This window comes from Schistocerca cancellata, chromosome 6 (genome assembly GCF_023864275.1).
Source record: "Schistocerca cancellata isolate TAMUIC-IGC-003103 chromosome 6, iqSchCanc2.1, whole genome shotgun sequence".
NCBI lineage: Eukaryota > Metazoa > Arthropoda > Insecta > Orthoptera > Acrididae > Schistocerca > Schistocerca cancellata.
Genome location: NC_064631.1, coordinates 514,033,905 through 514,050,222, shown reverse-complemented (window position 1 = coordinate 514,050,222; position 16,318 = coordinate 514,033,905). Strand labels below are relative to the sequence as shown.

The following is a 16,318-nucleotide window of genomic DNA, read 5'->3' as shown; positions in this document are numbered from 1 at the left end:
ATTTCTTTGAGGATCAACGTTGGAACAAAATTTCGAAAATTTACTGCCAAAACCTATGTGTTTCATAAGATAAGTTTCAAAATTTAATATTTTTTCCGCTTTCAACAATGCCTTATTTTACAGCTGCTTATGTAACTCTTATACGAAAATTTGGTTCATGCTCTCCGTACATTAGCAAACATTTTAAAATTTGCTTTTTGATTTCACTGTTAAAAAACATAGCACATAACAGCATCTTATTTTGATTTCTTTACACTGTCCGGTTTCTGTGGTGTAGTTCGCTACATTAACAAATTACTCGAATTGATGTACTTCTAACTTAGTTGATTTATCTGTGAGTCTTCATCCAGTAAACTGTACAGAAAGATCGCGTCTAACAAAACCAACTATGGATAGGAACTTTAAGTTGCGTAGCTTTGACAGTTTAACTTAAACAATGAATTAACTTCTCCAGTAACTACGCTCTCGCTTTTTAGTAACCACCGAGGTCTCTCTTCCATAGAGCAGTGTGGGGACTGCAAGAGTTTTGTAGAATTTGAGCATCTTACTTAGTTTTCTTTTTAAGATTTCTATTCATTGTTCCACGGACCCGGCTGAATTTACTAAGCTTAATTTCTACATCTTTGCTGTCGCCATATGTCACCTCACAACGTAGGTAACTGAAGTGGTTTACTTATTCTAAAATCGTCCGAACTATCACTATTTTGGTTCTAATGTATTCTTACCTCATGAAGATCATTGCCTTAGTTTTTTCTGTTGTGCTATGCCAAACGTGGTACTGATTTATGTCAATACGTAAATTCTTTTCTGAAGGTAATCATCTTTATCGGTTACGATCACTGTATCGTCAAATGGTTCAAATGGCTCTAAGCACTATGGGATTTAACAACTGAGGTCACCAGTCCCCTAGACTTCGAACTATTTAAATCTACCTAACCTAAGGACATCACATACATCCATGCCCGAGGCTGGTTCGAACCTGTGAGTTTAGCGGTCACTCGGTTCCAGACTGAAGCGCCTAGAATCGGCTACATCGGCCGGCACACTGTATCGTCAGCACAGATTAAGTTATTTAAAAGAATTCTTCCGTCTAGGTATATACCGTCCTGAAATTCTATTTTCCATAAATGCGTTATTTCACGTATGTAATTGTTGAAGAAAGATGGAGAGATACAGTAGCTTTGCCGTACTCCTTTGTTGACTGGTATCTCATTACGCATTTGCCGTCGAGACCTAGAGTGATAGTCGTGCTCTGATGTAAACTTCTTATGGCGTTCACTCAAGGTTTCGGATATCCGCGATCCGTAATTATCTTCCAAAGTTTCTGTCTATTGACACTGTCAAGAGCTTTTCTTTCAAACCAATAAAAGTAATGTGTACGTGAGTATTTATCTATCGTATGCTCCATGTTTTTGCGTTATCTGCTGTAAAATAAAAAACTGCATCCATCGTGGAACGCCTTTTCCTAAAAACCATTTGTTCCTCATGCAGTAGTACTTCCATTATATTTCTGAGTCTTATGTTTAAAATCTTAAGATCCGTTGTGTGTACGCTGAGTCCAGCAAACTTATTCCTCCGTAGTTACTGCATAAGCTTTTACTTCCTTTTTAAAATCATACAAACCTGCTGCAGTCCCCACACTGCTCTATAGAAGCGAGAGCCGGGTGATAAAAAGGAAGAACACCGTATTCAGACACAAAAAAAATGAAATTCCTGAGAGGAGTTAAACTTTGCACAATTGAAGATAGATTAAGGAAACAAGATATTAGAGAAGAACTAAAAAATTTTAATAACTGCTGTTTATTGAGTCAATCCATATCGCTGTACCCTTCCTTCTGCCCTGAAACTTGGCTTCCGTCATTCGCTTTGGTATTCTTTCACCTTCCTTTCTCTTTACACGTAAAACCATTTCAACCTGTTCTTCTCAGATCTCTCATTCAATTTTTCTACGCCAATTTCGTTCATAACGTCTTCTTTTCTACGCTTTTTACCGTAACAGGCATTAGCTGGAGAAAGGGGACTTCCCGCGCGCTCCTCGCCGACTGGCTGGCTATTTGTGTTCATACTTCCACAACGGTGCATTTTTTGGTTATTTGGCAATTTTTTCTCTACTTCACTATTCGATGTCCCCCATCCTGTTACTATTTCATTATCACCTATTTTTGCACTCTGTATACACAAGTAAGCAAGTGAATTAGGGACACCTCGTTACACTAGTCAACAGCCATTCTGCATCTGGGATGTAATACATTTTAGTGTGTAGAATCCGAATATACCTTTCAAAATGTTCTAGCACGTACCATTTTTGAGTTTTTAAAGGTTTTTTATTTTTCGTATTCAGTATTTCGCTTTTTTCTGTTCTTCTGATTTGATGTTTAATTGTTTGTTTTTGATTTGCAGAGGACAGCAAGAAGATCTACAAATCATCAGTTAAAGAGATCCTCAGTGAGTGTTTCCTGTGAAAGATAGTGCAAACTGTTTGTATTTAAAAGTTACACAACGAGAAATGACAACTAGTAAATCTCGTTGCTGTCTAAGCCACCCCGACAACTTTTGTTATGTCTGTGGGAAATTAACTCCAAAAGCCCAAAGAAAAACAATGACTGATTTGGTTAAAATGGCATATAAATTGTATTTTCATTGTTCTTTTGGTGATGAAGATAAAAATTTTGCACCTCGTATTGCCTGCATAGCCTGTACTACAATCTTAACAGAAGGGTTGAAAGGAAAACGTCGAGCCATGCCATTCGCTGTTCCGATGATGTGGTGTGAGACTAATGACCATTATTCAGATTGTTACTTCTGTCTTACAAATATTTCTGGACATTTAAGCAAAACTAGATATAAAATAAATCATCCAAATGTATCTTCAGTGCATTTGCCTGTGCCCCATGATAAGGGGCTGGCTGTTCCAGTCTGTAATTTGAAAGCCACGGAATCAGACACCATGTCAAGTAAATCAGAAAGTATTGAACATATAGAAGAGCATTGCCCTAAATATCATGACATTTCGCCTCAGCTCTTTAATCAAAAGGAATTGAACGATCTGGTTCGCGATATAAAACTTTCGAAACAGCAAACTGAACGCTTGGGGCCGAGACTGCAACAACGGGACCTTCTAGCCCCAGGGACAAAAATTTCCTGTTTCAGATCAATAGGTGCTTCCGACTTAACAAGGAGTTTAAAAATAAACGTATTACGCAATTTGCTTTGATAACAATGAGTTCAGTGTACATTTTCATTACGTTCGTGTAATCCTTGGTAGTCCTAAATTCCAAATTTTCAGATGAATATCTAAAACTGTGAAAAGAACATGTTTCGATCTGCATTCCATAAGCGATACCATTCTCCGATGTACGTTACGACCTGTGTTCCTTTGACATGACAAATGCCGTCTAAATTAACAAACTTACGAAGTTTTGAACATATGCCTCCTAGATCGTCCGGAAAGTCCAAATTCTGCAGCGATTTATCGGGAACGTTTTCTCAGGATAATGTGCACAGCGGCTGCAACAATTTCTACGTTCAGTCGAGTTCCAACATTAGCAGTTAGATAGGGCAGCACCTCCTACACAACCATCATCATTAATTTTTTTTGTATTTCATAGGAATTCTTTCAATTTAAGATATCACTAAGTTTGAAAGCACCAGTGTATGTAAAAAAGAAAAAATACTAACTTTTCTGTTTCATTTAAAATCACACTCTCATTCATGCGTATCTGTAATTGGAGTCAACATAATGATCTCAACCAATGATAACTGAAACGAAGTCTTGTGGGAACAAACACGGAATTGCATCATGTGACAACCTGGAGACGGACTGGACGCACGGGCATCTAACGTAGCCACCAAGTCGGGAAAAACCGCCGACCGAAAGCTACCCATAGCCAGTGAGTGACCTAAACGACTGATCTGCGGTCGTGGAATGAAGTACCATGGTCCGTAGCTCCAGCGAACGAGCCGTACTTTTTGTGATCTGCAGCCGAGACAGAAAGGTATGAGCTTCCTTCCTTAGCCAGTCTGTGAATGGCAGTCAGAACTGCCTTCATAACACAAGAATCCGGGCAATGCGCTGGCAGGGGCGGCAGAGACAGTCGATTCGTCGCCTGGCTACGCTCCATTAGGCAAGCCGAAACACAGATGTCGCCAGCCCCGAAATAGTTTCGCGACTGCCTGCAGTTGCCGAGCCCGGTCTCCATTACCCTTCCCCTCCCCCACACCGCCATCACCCCAAGGGGCGTGATAGTTATCTCAAGGATGTTAGGAACGACAGCAATGTTGCAAACATGCCTTGTCCGTGCAATACCACGAAATCGTTACAAATAATCAATTGGAATCAAGTAGTACAAAACGACAAGTACTTACCTTTTAAATTCATGGATCACGGAGACCCCTCTTAAAACAAATAGGCAGAAATTCTACTTCGTGAAACTTCATCCTATGGAAATTTTTGATCTAATGGCTTAATTATGTAAGCAGTAAGCTGTAAGACTCTCTGCACGCTGTCATGTGCCGAATACGATTAGGTTTAATCAGGGAGATATTGTAAAGTTATATTTCAGTTTGGTGGATGGCATCTGCCTTCCTTACGTTTTTTGAAAGTTGTCCGATAACCAAAAACATGAAAATCAGTTGTTCTTTTAGCAGACAGAAGAACTCTAAATGTAGAGGAGAGGCAGAACAAAACAAAAACTGACGCAGTTCTATTTTCTGTTCATTTTTCATATATCACGAGGAAATAAGCGGAGCCGATGACGGTCCATTCTAATAGCTTGCGACCGAACCGCCGAATCTTTCCATCAGTAAATGGGGTATGTTCTCAACTGACTCGGTTGTTTTAACCCCCTCCACTGACGGAATGACCCGCTTCCTAATTCCGTATGTATAAAACCAATACGGACTTTGCGCTTACTGCTACGTATTTTAACTGTAAATAGCACAGTCCTAATGGTAAGAGGTAGTAGTGAATTCACGTTGTTAATATTTGAATACAGCACAGCTGCTACAAGCTCAGCTCACTTTTACTCCACTCCTACCCACGCCATTGCACCAGGTGCTACGTGGACCTTGCTACATTCACTTGCGTATACATTTTTGACCGTTACTCGCCAGTATTTACCTAATGATTAGTACACTCCTAACCGGACTATTTCCCTAAGAGCTGTGATGATTGAACGGGTTCGATCCACGGCCTACAGTGCCCTACAGTTCACACGGTAACACTGCCTACCTGACCCACTTAACTTGGTAGTGAGCTTACGTATCCAATCACCACTGCTAGCAGCAGTGGATAATCCTATCAGCACGACGAGAGCAGCAGACTTACCGTCGAATCCTCCTGAAAATACTTATAACTACGGTCGCCAGCTCTGAAGGAGCAAAAGAATAAATCAATTTTTGGCACGTTTCAAAGTGAAATGGCTTGAGTTGAATTTAAACTTAATTCTGAATATTACTATTTCTGATCATTCTACACTCCTGGAAATGGAAAAAAGAACACATTGACACCGGTGTGTCAGACCCACCATACTTGCTCCGGACACTGCGAGAGGGCTGTACAAGCAATGATCACACGCACGGCACAGCGGACACACCAGGAACCGCGGTGTTGGCCGTCGAATGGCGTTAGCTGCGCAGCATTTGTGCACCGCCGCCGTCAGTGTCAGCCAGTTTGCCGTGGCATACGGAGCTCCATCGCAGTCTTTAACACTGGTAGCATGCCGCGACAGCGTGGACGTGAACCGTATGTGCAGTTGACGGACTTTGAGCGAGGGCGTATAGTGGGCATGCGGGAGGCCGGGTGGACGTACCGCCAATTTCTCAACACGTGGGGCGTGAGGTCTCCACAGTACATCGATGTTGTCGCCAGTGGTCGGCGGAAGGTGCACGTGCCCATCGACCTGGGACCGGACCGCAGCGACGCACGGATGCACGCCAAGACCGTAGGATCCTACGCAGTGCCGTAGGGGACCGCACCGCCACTTCCCAGCAAATTAGGGACACTGTTGCTCCTGGGGTATCGGCGAGGACCATTCGCAACCGTCTCCATGAAGCTGGGCTACGGTCCCGCACACCGTTAGGCCGTCTTCCGCTCACGCCCCAACATCGTGCAGCCCGCCTCCAGTGGTGTCGTGACAGGCGTGAATGGAGGGACGAATGGAGACGTGTCGTCTTCAGCGATGAGAGTCGCTTCTGCCTTGGTGCCAATGATGGTCGTATGCGTGTTTGGCGCCGTGCAGGTGAGCGCCACAATCAGGACTGCATATGACCGAGGCACACAGGGCCAACACCCAGCATCATGGTGTGGGGAGCGATCTCCTACACTGGCCGTACACCACTGGTGATCGTCGAGGGGACACTGAATAGTGCACGGTACATCCAAACCGTCATCGAACGCATCGTTCTACCATTCCTAGACCGGCAAGGGAACTTGCTGTTCCAACAGGACAATGCACGTCCGCATGTATCCCGTGCCACCCAACGTGCTCTAGAAGGTGTAAGTCAACTACCCTGGCCCGCAGGATCTCCGGATCTGTCCCCCATTGAGCATGTTTGGGACTGGATGAAGCGTCGTCTCACGCGGTCTGCACGTCCAGCACGAACGCTGGTCCAACTGAGGCGCCAGGTGGAAATGGCATGGCAAGCCGTTCCACAGGACTACATCCAGCATCTCTACGATCGTCTCCATGGGAGAATAGCAGCCTGCATTGCTGCGAAAGGTGGATATACACTGTACTAGTGCCGACATTGTGCATGCTCTGTTGCCTGTGTCTATGTGCCTGTGGTTCTGTCAGTGTGATCATGTGATGTATCTGACCCCAGGAATGTGTCAATAAAGTTTCCCCTTCCTGGGACAATGAATTCACGGTGTTCTTATTTCAATTTCCAGGAGTGTAGATGATTCTACAAAGCAAATACTCTCTCAATTTCTGTGAGTTGGCTTGGTAATTACTACCAAGACAGTTTATGCAACTTGGGTTAACAAAATTCTATCCTTCGACTTATTTAATGATTTTGGATTTTACTCTTTGGACAATTGATACAGAATTAGTTAAGTGACTTTACTTGAAAGGTTACTCAGAAAAATTTAAGTAACTATAAATAGGCGACTCATTCTGGTGTGACCATTGCTCTTTTCAACATTCTTATACGCTAAAGTATTCTACAACCAAAAGAATTGTAAATGACAGAGGCGATGGTGGCCTCTGTCTGATTTCACTATACTATGTTTGAGGTTACTACACTTTACAATGAACAACATGCGTCGTAATTTTACTCATTACTATATTCTGTCCTCTGCACTTGCATAAAAGAAAACTGGTATTCTCCTTTTACATGTATACAAAGTTCGACTTAACAATTGCAAGCAGTCTTGCCTTGGGTAGACGTGTCGGTGCTGGTGGTGAGATGCATGTGGCTAACGCAGCTCTTCACGCCTCATGCCCTTAATGGCGGCTAGAACTACGAGCTGTAGCACTCGTATAAGCTACTGCACGTCCGCCATAAAATCTGGGCGCAGGAACTCTTACAATCAGCCCCAGAGGCATAGAGGCGGCTTCAACAACCATTCGTCGCGTTTCACTCCAAAAACGGCGACGATATTCGCCTCTTCTCTGTTGCACAATCACTTTTGCGTGAGCACAGTTACGCACGTCCGATCACGTCAACACTCCCCAGGCCATTCCATTGTTCAGTCCCTGTGTCTCCAGCTACCCCTAGCTACACTCGTATCACCAAGAGTGGGGGCATTCCCCTACCACCTTTTTACCAAAATCATTTAGTATTTAAGAATATTTATATTTATTACCCTGGAGTTCATACCAGTCATAATGATTTACTACTAGCGCTTTACAACATTAAATTATACAGTAATAACTTATAATCACCAAGAAAAAGAATACATTTGACTCCGAGAGCTTAGTGCATTGTCTGACAGGTAGCGCTAATTCCCAGTTTCGCCAATAGATGGCATCAGGGTGCACTAACTGGCAGTCTCACACAAGCGCGCCCGTTTCCGACGCGCGGGCTCCAAATTACTGTCAGCCCACCATCATTTCAGTTCCGTTACAAGCTCTTTGAAGAACTATCCAATATTTGGCGAAAGAGATGTCAAGCAGTGATACTAGATAACACTGAAGCCGTTGAATTTAAAAATGACATAAGTAACTAGGGGAAAGACTATGAATATTGTAACGCAAATGAACTCGCTGGTAAAGGTTGTTGTAAGAAGTCAATTCCTGTTGAATACAGAATTCAAGAACAGATATTATGTAGTACTTTTGAGCCGTATGTGAGTAATTTAGTGTCTGGCTATGGCATATTTTGTACCCGTTTTGTTTCTTTCCGTAACGTTAACGAAAAGTTCATAAATTATTCTCTTGTATTCAACGAAAAAAATAATTATGTGCACATAAAAATATATGATGCACAAAATGTAATGTTGACATACTAAGTAAATTGTCTAATGGACAATCTGTACACTTACAATATCTGGCATGGGAACGGTCGAACCCGAGATGTCGAAATCTGCCCTGAAATTTTTTATACAGTAGGGATACAAAGAAAGAAGTTGCTGAGACACACTGCAAGTATTTTCAAAAAATGTTCAAAATTGCCAAGTTCCCAGCTCGCAAGGTCGCTGGAGAAATGTATACCCATGCGCAACACAGCAGGCACATACCCTTGGTTGATGGTACATCGTTAAACTTGCGATCGTAATTTGTAAAGCACATTTCAGTGTCAGTTGAAAGTATCTCCAATGCAGTTGTTCACAGTTACTATACACTCGAATCTGTAACTCACTTAATATCCGTAACAAGTAGCATTGGTTCCTAATACCATCTATTGTAGCGCTGGTACCACAGTGATGTGAAATCCAATTAATGCTTTCAACAACGCAAAAGAAGAAAAAGAAGACGGTGGTACGAAATCGAAATCACTTATTTCTCCTGAGGACATACGTAAGGGCGTGTGTTATTTATTATTTAATTTCTTGGAATTCATTCCAATGATGTCTGCATTTGGTTAGAAATCGTGGTAATACGAGTATTAGACGAAAGAGGAAATAATTTGGACGATTCTGTGAATTGTAGTTCGAACGATGATTGTTGCGCTGATTTAAGTCTAGAACAAAAATAGAGTACCTTCAAGACCGAAGAAAACATGTGGAGAAATAGCTTTCAGTGGCAAAAAAAATGCAGTAATGTTTTCAGTTAGATGAAGGGGAGAGCAAAGGCTTGAACTTAAGCACTGTATCAAACACTACTCGTATTTCGTTTCATAAGATCTAATCATATATTGTGTAACTGGCCTTTCACCAACTCTAACACAATATTGAAAACAAAATGGGAAAAAAACCATGTTCCATGTCGGAGCTGGCCTGCATTACATAAGAAATGAAGAAAGTATTGGGCGAGTGGTTTCTATGGGTGACTAATCGCGCGCTATGCTTCCTCCTCATAACTTACCTCAGCCAGTGTCTCTTAGTGATGGACGTGTGACAGCAGATGGCATCATACTGGTCCGCAATCCACACAATTAGTATAATGTAGAAGGCTGTAGTCGTGTCATTGAAGAACTCCGACATGATTGCCTCCATACCTAAAATAAGACACACCATGAGGACATATGGTACATCTTTAAGTTCAGTTAAAACTATTAAAGGTACAACCTAAAGGAACTAATGGTTCATTAACCTCCACCATCACCCAGTCTCTCTCTCTCTCTCTCTCTCTCTCTCTCTCTCACTCTCTCTCTCTCTCACTCTCTCTCTTTTTATTCAAATCAAAATACCGTATCTCCAATCCCACGGTTTGATAAATGTTTATAAAAGGTAATCTTCATTAAATTCTGCAACAATCAGTAATAACACATATTTACATTGTGCACTTAATTGTTCAACATTATATATAATAATTTGTCGCTGAAAAAATTGTTACGATACAATTCCAATGCACAATAACAAACGATCAAAAACGATGTGATCCTAACATAAAATTTCTCACTCGATTCTTACAGCAACGAGAACTCAGCTGCTTCGGTGTGAGTACTTTACGTAGCAAATGTTGCACATCAATAAAGTTCCAAATATGTCCAACTAGCGACATAATATGCAAATGTGGAGAGCAGAGTTAAGACCAGCGTCCAATCTTCGCAGGATAGCTCGCACACAGCTCGACCGAACCAGGACTAAGCATCATACTCCAGTATCGCGTCCATCTAATAAACTGAACTTTCTTCATCAGTAGCACAACACTGGAGCATAGCTGAGCAACGAGAAATTCATGTCAGTACAAAGGTGCATATGAGCATCTCTGGTGTGTTTCAGTAGCATATTGTTGAACAACCATCTCCGAATCAATAATCCAATGTCTGAATTTATGGTCAATCCACCAAGGGGAGAGTCTGATATCAGATGTAAACCTGTGGCTATCTCACATCACGTGAGCTATGTGAAGACACTGAGACATGTTATGTAAACTGAAGGTGGATAGCACGGAAAGGGGGGAGCAAGGGGGCAGCAAAGGTGGCAAGGGGGACAAAGGGCGGCAAGGGGGACAAAGGGAGGCAAGGAGGACAAAGGGAGGCAAGGAGGACAAAGGGAGGCAAGGAGGACAAAGGGAGGCAAGGGGGACAAAGGGTGGAAAGGGGGCAAAGGGTGGAAAGGGGGGCAAAGGGGGCAAGGGGGGACAAAAGGGGGCAAGGGGGGCCAAAGGGGGCAAGGGGGGCCAAAGGGGGCCAAAGGGGGCCAAAGGGGGCCAAAGGGGGCCAAAGGGGGCCAAAGGGGGCCAAAGGGGGACAAGGGGGGCAAGGGGGGACAAAGGGGGGCAAGGGGGGACAAAGGGGGAAAGGGGACAAATGGGGAAAGGGGACAAATGGGGAAAGGGGACAAAGGGGGAAAGGGGACAAAGGGGGAAAGGAGACAAAGGGGGAAAGGGGACAAAGGGGGAAAGGGGACAAAGGGGGAAAGGGGACAAAGGGGGAAAGGGGACAAAGGGGGAAAGGGGACAAAGGGGGAAAGGGGACAAAGGGGGAAAGGGGACAAAGGGGGAAAGGGGACAAAGGGGGAAAGGGGACAAAGGGGGAAAGGGGACAAAGGGGGAAAGGGGACAAAGGGGGAAAGGGGACAAAGGGGGAAAGGGGACAAAGGGGGAAAGGGGACAAAGGGGGAAAGGGGACAAAGGGGGAAAGGGGACAAAGGGGGAAAGGGGACAAAGGGGGAAAGGGGACAAAGGGGGAAAGGGGACAAAGGGGGAAAGGGGACAAAGGGGGAAAGGGGACAAATGGGGAAAGGGGACAAAGGGGGAAAGGGGACAAAGGGGGAAAGGGGACAAAGGGGGAAAGGGGACAAAGGGGGAAAGGGGACAAAGGGGGAAAGGGGACAAAGGGGGAAAGGGGACAAAGGGGGAATGGGGTCAAAGGGGGAATGGGGTCAAAGGGGGAAAGGGGGAGGGTAGAGGGGGACGGGAAGGGGAGGGTGGGAGGGGGAGGGGGATGGTGAGAGGGAGAAAGGAGGGGGAGCAGGAGAAAGGAGGGGGAGAAGAAGAATGGAGGGGGAGAGGGAGAAGGGAGGGGAGAAAGGACGGGGAGAGGGAGAAAGGAGGAGGAGAGGGAGAAAGGATGGGGAGAGGGGAGAGGGAGAAAGGAGGGGGAGGGGGACAGTAAGAAAGGAGGGGGAGAGGGAGAAAGGAGAGGAGGGGGAGGGAGAAAGGAGAGGAGGAGGAGAGGGAGAAAGGAGAGGAGGGGGAGAGGGGAGGGGAGCAGGAGATAGAGGGAGGGTGAGATGGGGAAGGGGGAGGAGAGGGGTGAGAGGGGATGCAGAGGGAGGATGGGGAGGGGAGATGGGAGGTGTGAGGGGAGGGGGAGGGGAGTTGGAATGGAGAGAGGGACTTGGGAGAGGGGAGGTGAGGGGAGGGGGAGTTGAGAGTGGTGGGGAGAGGGGAGGGGATGGGTGAGGGTAGGGGAGAGGGGATAGTCAAGGGGAGGGGCGAGAGGTAAGGTGAGGGGGAGTGGAGGGGGCAAGGTGGAAGGGTAGGGGAGAGGGGGAGGGGAGGGATCTCCATTGGGGCTTTATGTGGAATCAGCAGTGATGAGTGAAAATGTGTCCCAGACAAGGACTTCAACCCAGGATCTCCAACTTACTTGGTGGACGCATTAACCAATGCACCACTCAGACTGCAAATGCATGGACTATTATGGCAAGCTCCTCGGCTGACTCACATTCCCACCTAGCACTACCACTTACGTGTAGTCTCTATCCATGTCCTCTGCGATTGCTAATTTTAGATTTGTGCATCTGCACTGACGGTGGTGGATTCATAGCCCATCAAGGTGTTCGGTTATATGAATGCTTGGTGTCTCTTCTTTCGGATATGTCCTAAAGAACAGACACCACCAAGCACTCTCATAATAGCACCAGAGTGTCAAACGCGGCGTGTCGCCTCTACTTCAGCCCGCCTTATTCGCGATTTTGGTTGTGCCCCGAACTCAGTCCAACATTTTGTGCATTTCTTGAGTAACTTATTGAAGTTATTAACCCTAAAATTTCTTTAGTGTATTATCAACCGACAGAAAATTTCTGAGTGTCGACCTATTCCTCAACCTAACTGCACTATGTGTATCCGATATAGAGAAAAGTAGCTTTGTAATCGATCGCTTTATTACGATTGTGAAATTTCTAGTACTCTGCGTTAGCAACAGGGGCATCCAACTTCAACTGGAGCCGTTTTCTATCCGCTTTTCTTAATGTTTATCACGAAACTGCACTTAATATTACCTGTAATATTTTACTTCGAAGGATGATGAAGAAATGGTGCTATATCTTTGGAAATTTTTGGACTATCGATCTTGGTAGATGCACGTAAATAAAAGACAAAAGGTAGTTGTAAATCAGGTCTTTTATTCCATACGATGAGGTCGGAGGGTGAAATGTTTATTACCACACATAAAGTTGTTACTTGAATTAGCAACCGCGAGAATGTAGAGCAACAACGTTCACATTAGCATGACTCCTGTTGCCCTGCGAAAACCAACTGACAAATAATAAAATTTCTCTCGTCTCGTAATGCTCTAACGACGTCATTTAATTGTGAAGCATGCCATTCACAGATAAATTTTACTTTCTGTCAATGGTCTGGAGCAGGCAGCACATTTCACTATTGAGAAACGGACGACATCGGTCTTCCCATAGCTTCATGAATGCCACAGTCCAATGTCGCCGATGAACAGTACAGTTTTCTTCGAGACAAGGTACGATTTCATTAGACATGTACGAGAAAGACTACCCGCCACGACTGTTTGTGAAACAAGTTTGTAGTGCCTATTTGCACAACAAGTTTGTAGTGCCAATTTGCACAATTCCACTGCCCAATAATAAGACGAGGTGACTGAATATTCGTAACTGTCTCAACAGTGATTTTACGGCCTTCAACACCTCATACAGGGAACATGCTTTCCTTTAATCTGCGAAGTTTCCGAAAGAAATTCAGAAACAAATCTGTCTCGTTAGAGCCTCATTCGAAAATGCAATGCAAGGTACAAATCGAACAACAAAACAAGACAGCACATATCACCCTCCGCGTAATATCCCAACCTTTTGTTACGGAAACCTGCTAAACTTGTATCATGGCCTGGTACATAGCTAGAATACTACATTAAACCTTCAGCAAGTCAACCGATGGCTAAAGTATTCCCTGGATGCAACAGGAAAAGGAAGAGTAAAAAAACTTCTAATGCGAATATAGCCTGTTTTCTGGATACTATTACTCACATTGTATTAATCATTACTACATTTACATTATAGATGCTTACTGTGACACAGCACTGCCTTCTCTCTGTATATTACGGAGAACTAGACAACTACAATTGACACAGGAGCTTCTAGCAGCCTGCTACTAACGATTAGTTGGTGACTGAAGAAGCAAACAATACGTCAGCAGAGGTTAGCAGCTGACTAAGACCTCTTCATATTTCCACAGCAGCAGTAGTTAAATCCCCTACATCTTGCCGGATGGCTACCCGCCACGCAGCGCTGCCTTGCAGAGAGAGTTTGAAATTTGCTTCAGGATATAGCCGAGTAATGGCGAGAACTTTATGCCAGCACCACTCATCCAGTTTCCGGTCAAACAATGGAAATGAAAACTATTCCCCAAACGGGATTTGAAACAGCTACTCCTGGTTCGATCACGACCGCAATACCATGCGTTAACAAAGTTGCTGGTACTTGCAACGAACCACTTTCATTGCTGTTGTGATTCACCTCTAACGAAATATGAACCTGACGTATACAATACGTGTATATGCGTACAAAAATAGACTTACTGTGCATAAATAGGAAGAAAGAACAGTTCTTCTTGATTACACGACTACCGGTCAATCGCTGAAAATAGTCATGACCATATAGGAGATTTCGTACAGAGCGAATTTAAGTTGAAGGATTTCATGAAACTAATCGTAGAAAAGTAGATTCCAGACAGATTCATCAGAAGGCTGCTAAGTAATCCACCCACAAAACAAGTGGTTTACAAAACACTCGTTCGACTAGTTAAGTGAGAGAGGGGGGAGGGGGGGGGGGGCTGCTAAATTCTGAGAGCTTACTCCCAAAGAGAGTCAAGTAACTTATTACTTCCTGTGACAGTCATCTTGCAAAGTGACTACGACGAAAATAAATTGGGAAACTACAACTCATATGGAAGAATGGGACACCTAGAACGAAGTCCTCACATAAGGAAGGGCGCAAGAAAAGGATGAGGATTTTCGCTCCCATTGCCAATCTATACGTCGGAGAAGCAATGACGAAAACAAAGGTTCAGGAGTGAGATTAAAAATCATGGTGAAAGGATATCAATGATAAGATTCGCTGTTGACATTGCTATCCTCTGTGAAACTGAAGAATTGTCGGACCTACTGAATGTAAATGAACAGTGCAATCAGTGCACAATACGGACTGAGAGTACATCCAAGAAAGACGAAAGCAATGAGTAGTAGTAGTAGTAGAAATGAGATAAGCGATGAAATTAGCAAAATTACTACATTGTAAAGAGGACATAACTGACCAACAGAAGTGTACTAGTGTCAAACTTCGTCATTATTTTAAGGAAATTGTAGGTCTGACGCACAAAGTAACACTGAAGCGAATCCTGGAATGTCGCAATGTGGGAAAAAGTTAAAAACTCGTTGTGTGAGCGTAGTTTTTAGCGGCTATGTTCTTGAATATACGCTTCACGGAATTCTTGTCGCGTGAGACTCGTCAATCTCGAGCTTTCGACGACTTCCTACGTCGTCGTCATCAGGAAATTAGATTTCAATAGGCCGTTAGGTATCTCAATTCGCCGATTACATCTTGCAGAGGTCACGAACTCACGGATCCTAGATGTGATACAAGAGTTTTTATGTTGATGCCTATGACTTCAGAGCAGTTATAGGGGTGCTGGTTGCTTTAAATGCCTGAAGATTCAATTGAATTCTATGTTGTCTTTCAGCATCAAGCGCCGGTTTCCCTGCACCATTAGGAGCGTAGCCAGTATGTCAGTTAAAGTGGCTGTTGCACATTTTGATCTCAACGGTTCCTTTGGTGACAGAATCCCAGTAGGTGGTTTCATGAGATAATACTTTTGTTTTATCGAACATAATCGTTTTTATGTTCAGAGACAGTGTTCAGTAGCAGTGGATCTGTTCAAATCGCTGATATTTAATGTGGCGTCGGTGATCTGTGCATCGTTCTGGTATTGTTCTTGTTGATCTGCCAGTGAAACTCCTACCACATCAATAACTCATTTTATAAATTCTAGGGATACCGAGACCACGGCTGCCTTTTACTGGGCGCAGCGTCTCTTTAACTTTCTTGGCGGGGGGGGGGGGGGGGGGGGGATAGGAAAATGAACTGAAAAAAAAAATAAGAAAACCGAACGTTTGCCGTCAATCGTTCTATATATGCACCGTCTGCAAAGGGAACAGAAAAGGGGGAGAGAGAAGTGGTGGTTTACACGTCTGTAGGTTTGCTTCTCCCTCAGGTATCGCGCGCAGATTTAGTTGCTTGTTGTTTGGAATCGAGCCACATTGTGAACGGCATGCGCTGCGCGTCATCCTAGCAATTGCTTGCCGGCTTCGTTAAAGAATAAAATTTTCAAAGAAATATAACGTATTCCAAAAGTCAACGAACAAGTACATAAAATTTTTTGTAAGTAATGAGAATGTGTTACGACAACACACTTCATCAAAATACATCTAATAGGCATTTATCTGTCAAATTTATATGAGGGGCAGTCAAGTGAAAACAGAACAGAAGCCACAACGAGATCATGGAATGTTTCTGTTCAAA

At 43.8% G+C, this 16,318-nt stretch overlaps 1 protein-coding gene across 6 annotated transcripts in view; it reads right to left on the bottom strand.

The window, feature by feature from the left end:
- LOC126088514 (membralin) overlaps positions 1-16,318 on the bottom strand; it is a 551,852-nt gene that overhangs the window by 184,925 nt on the left and 350,609 nt on the right. For all 6 annotated transcript variants that reach the window (XM_049906664.1, XM_049906661.1, XM_049906663.1 and 3 more), the window contains one exon: positions 9,468-9,600. In XM_049906664.1, the coding sequence (XP_049762621.1) occupies positions 9,468-9,600 (133 nt within the window). The remainder of the gene's footprint in view (positions 1-9,467; positions 9,601-16,318) is intronic.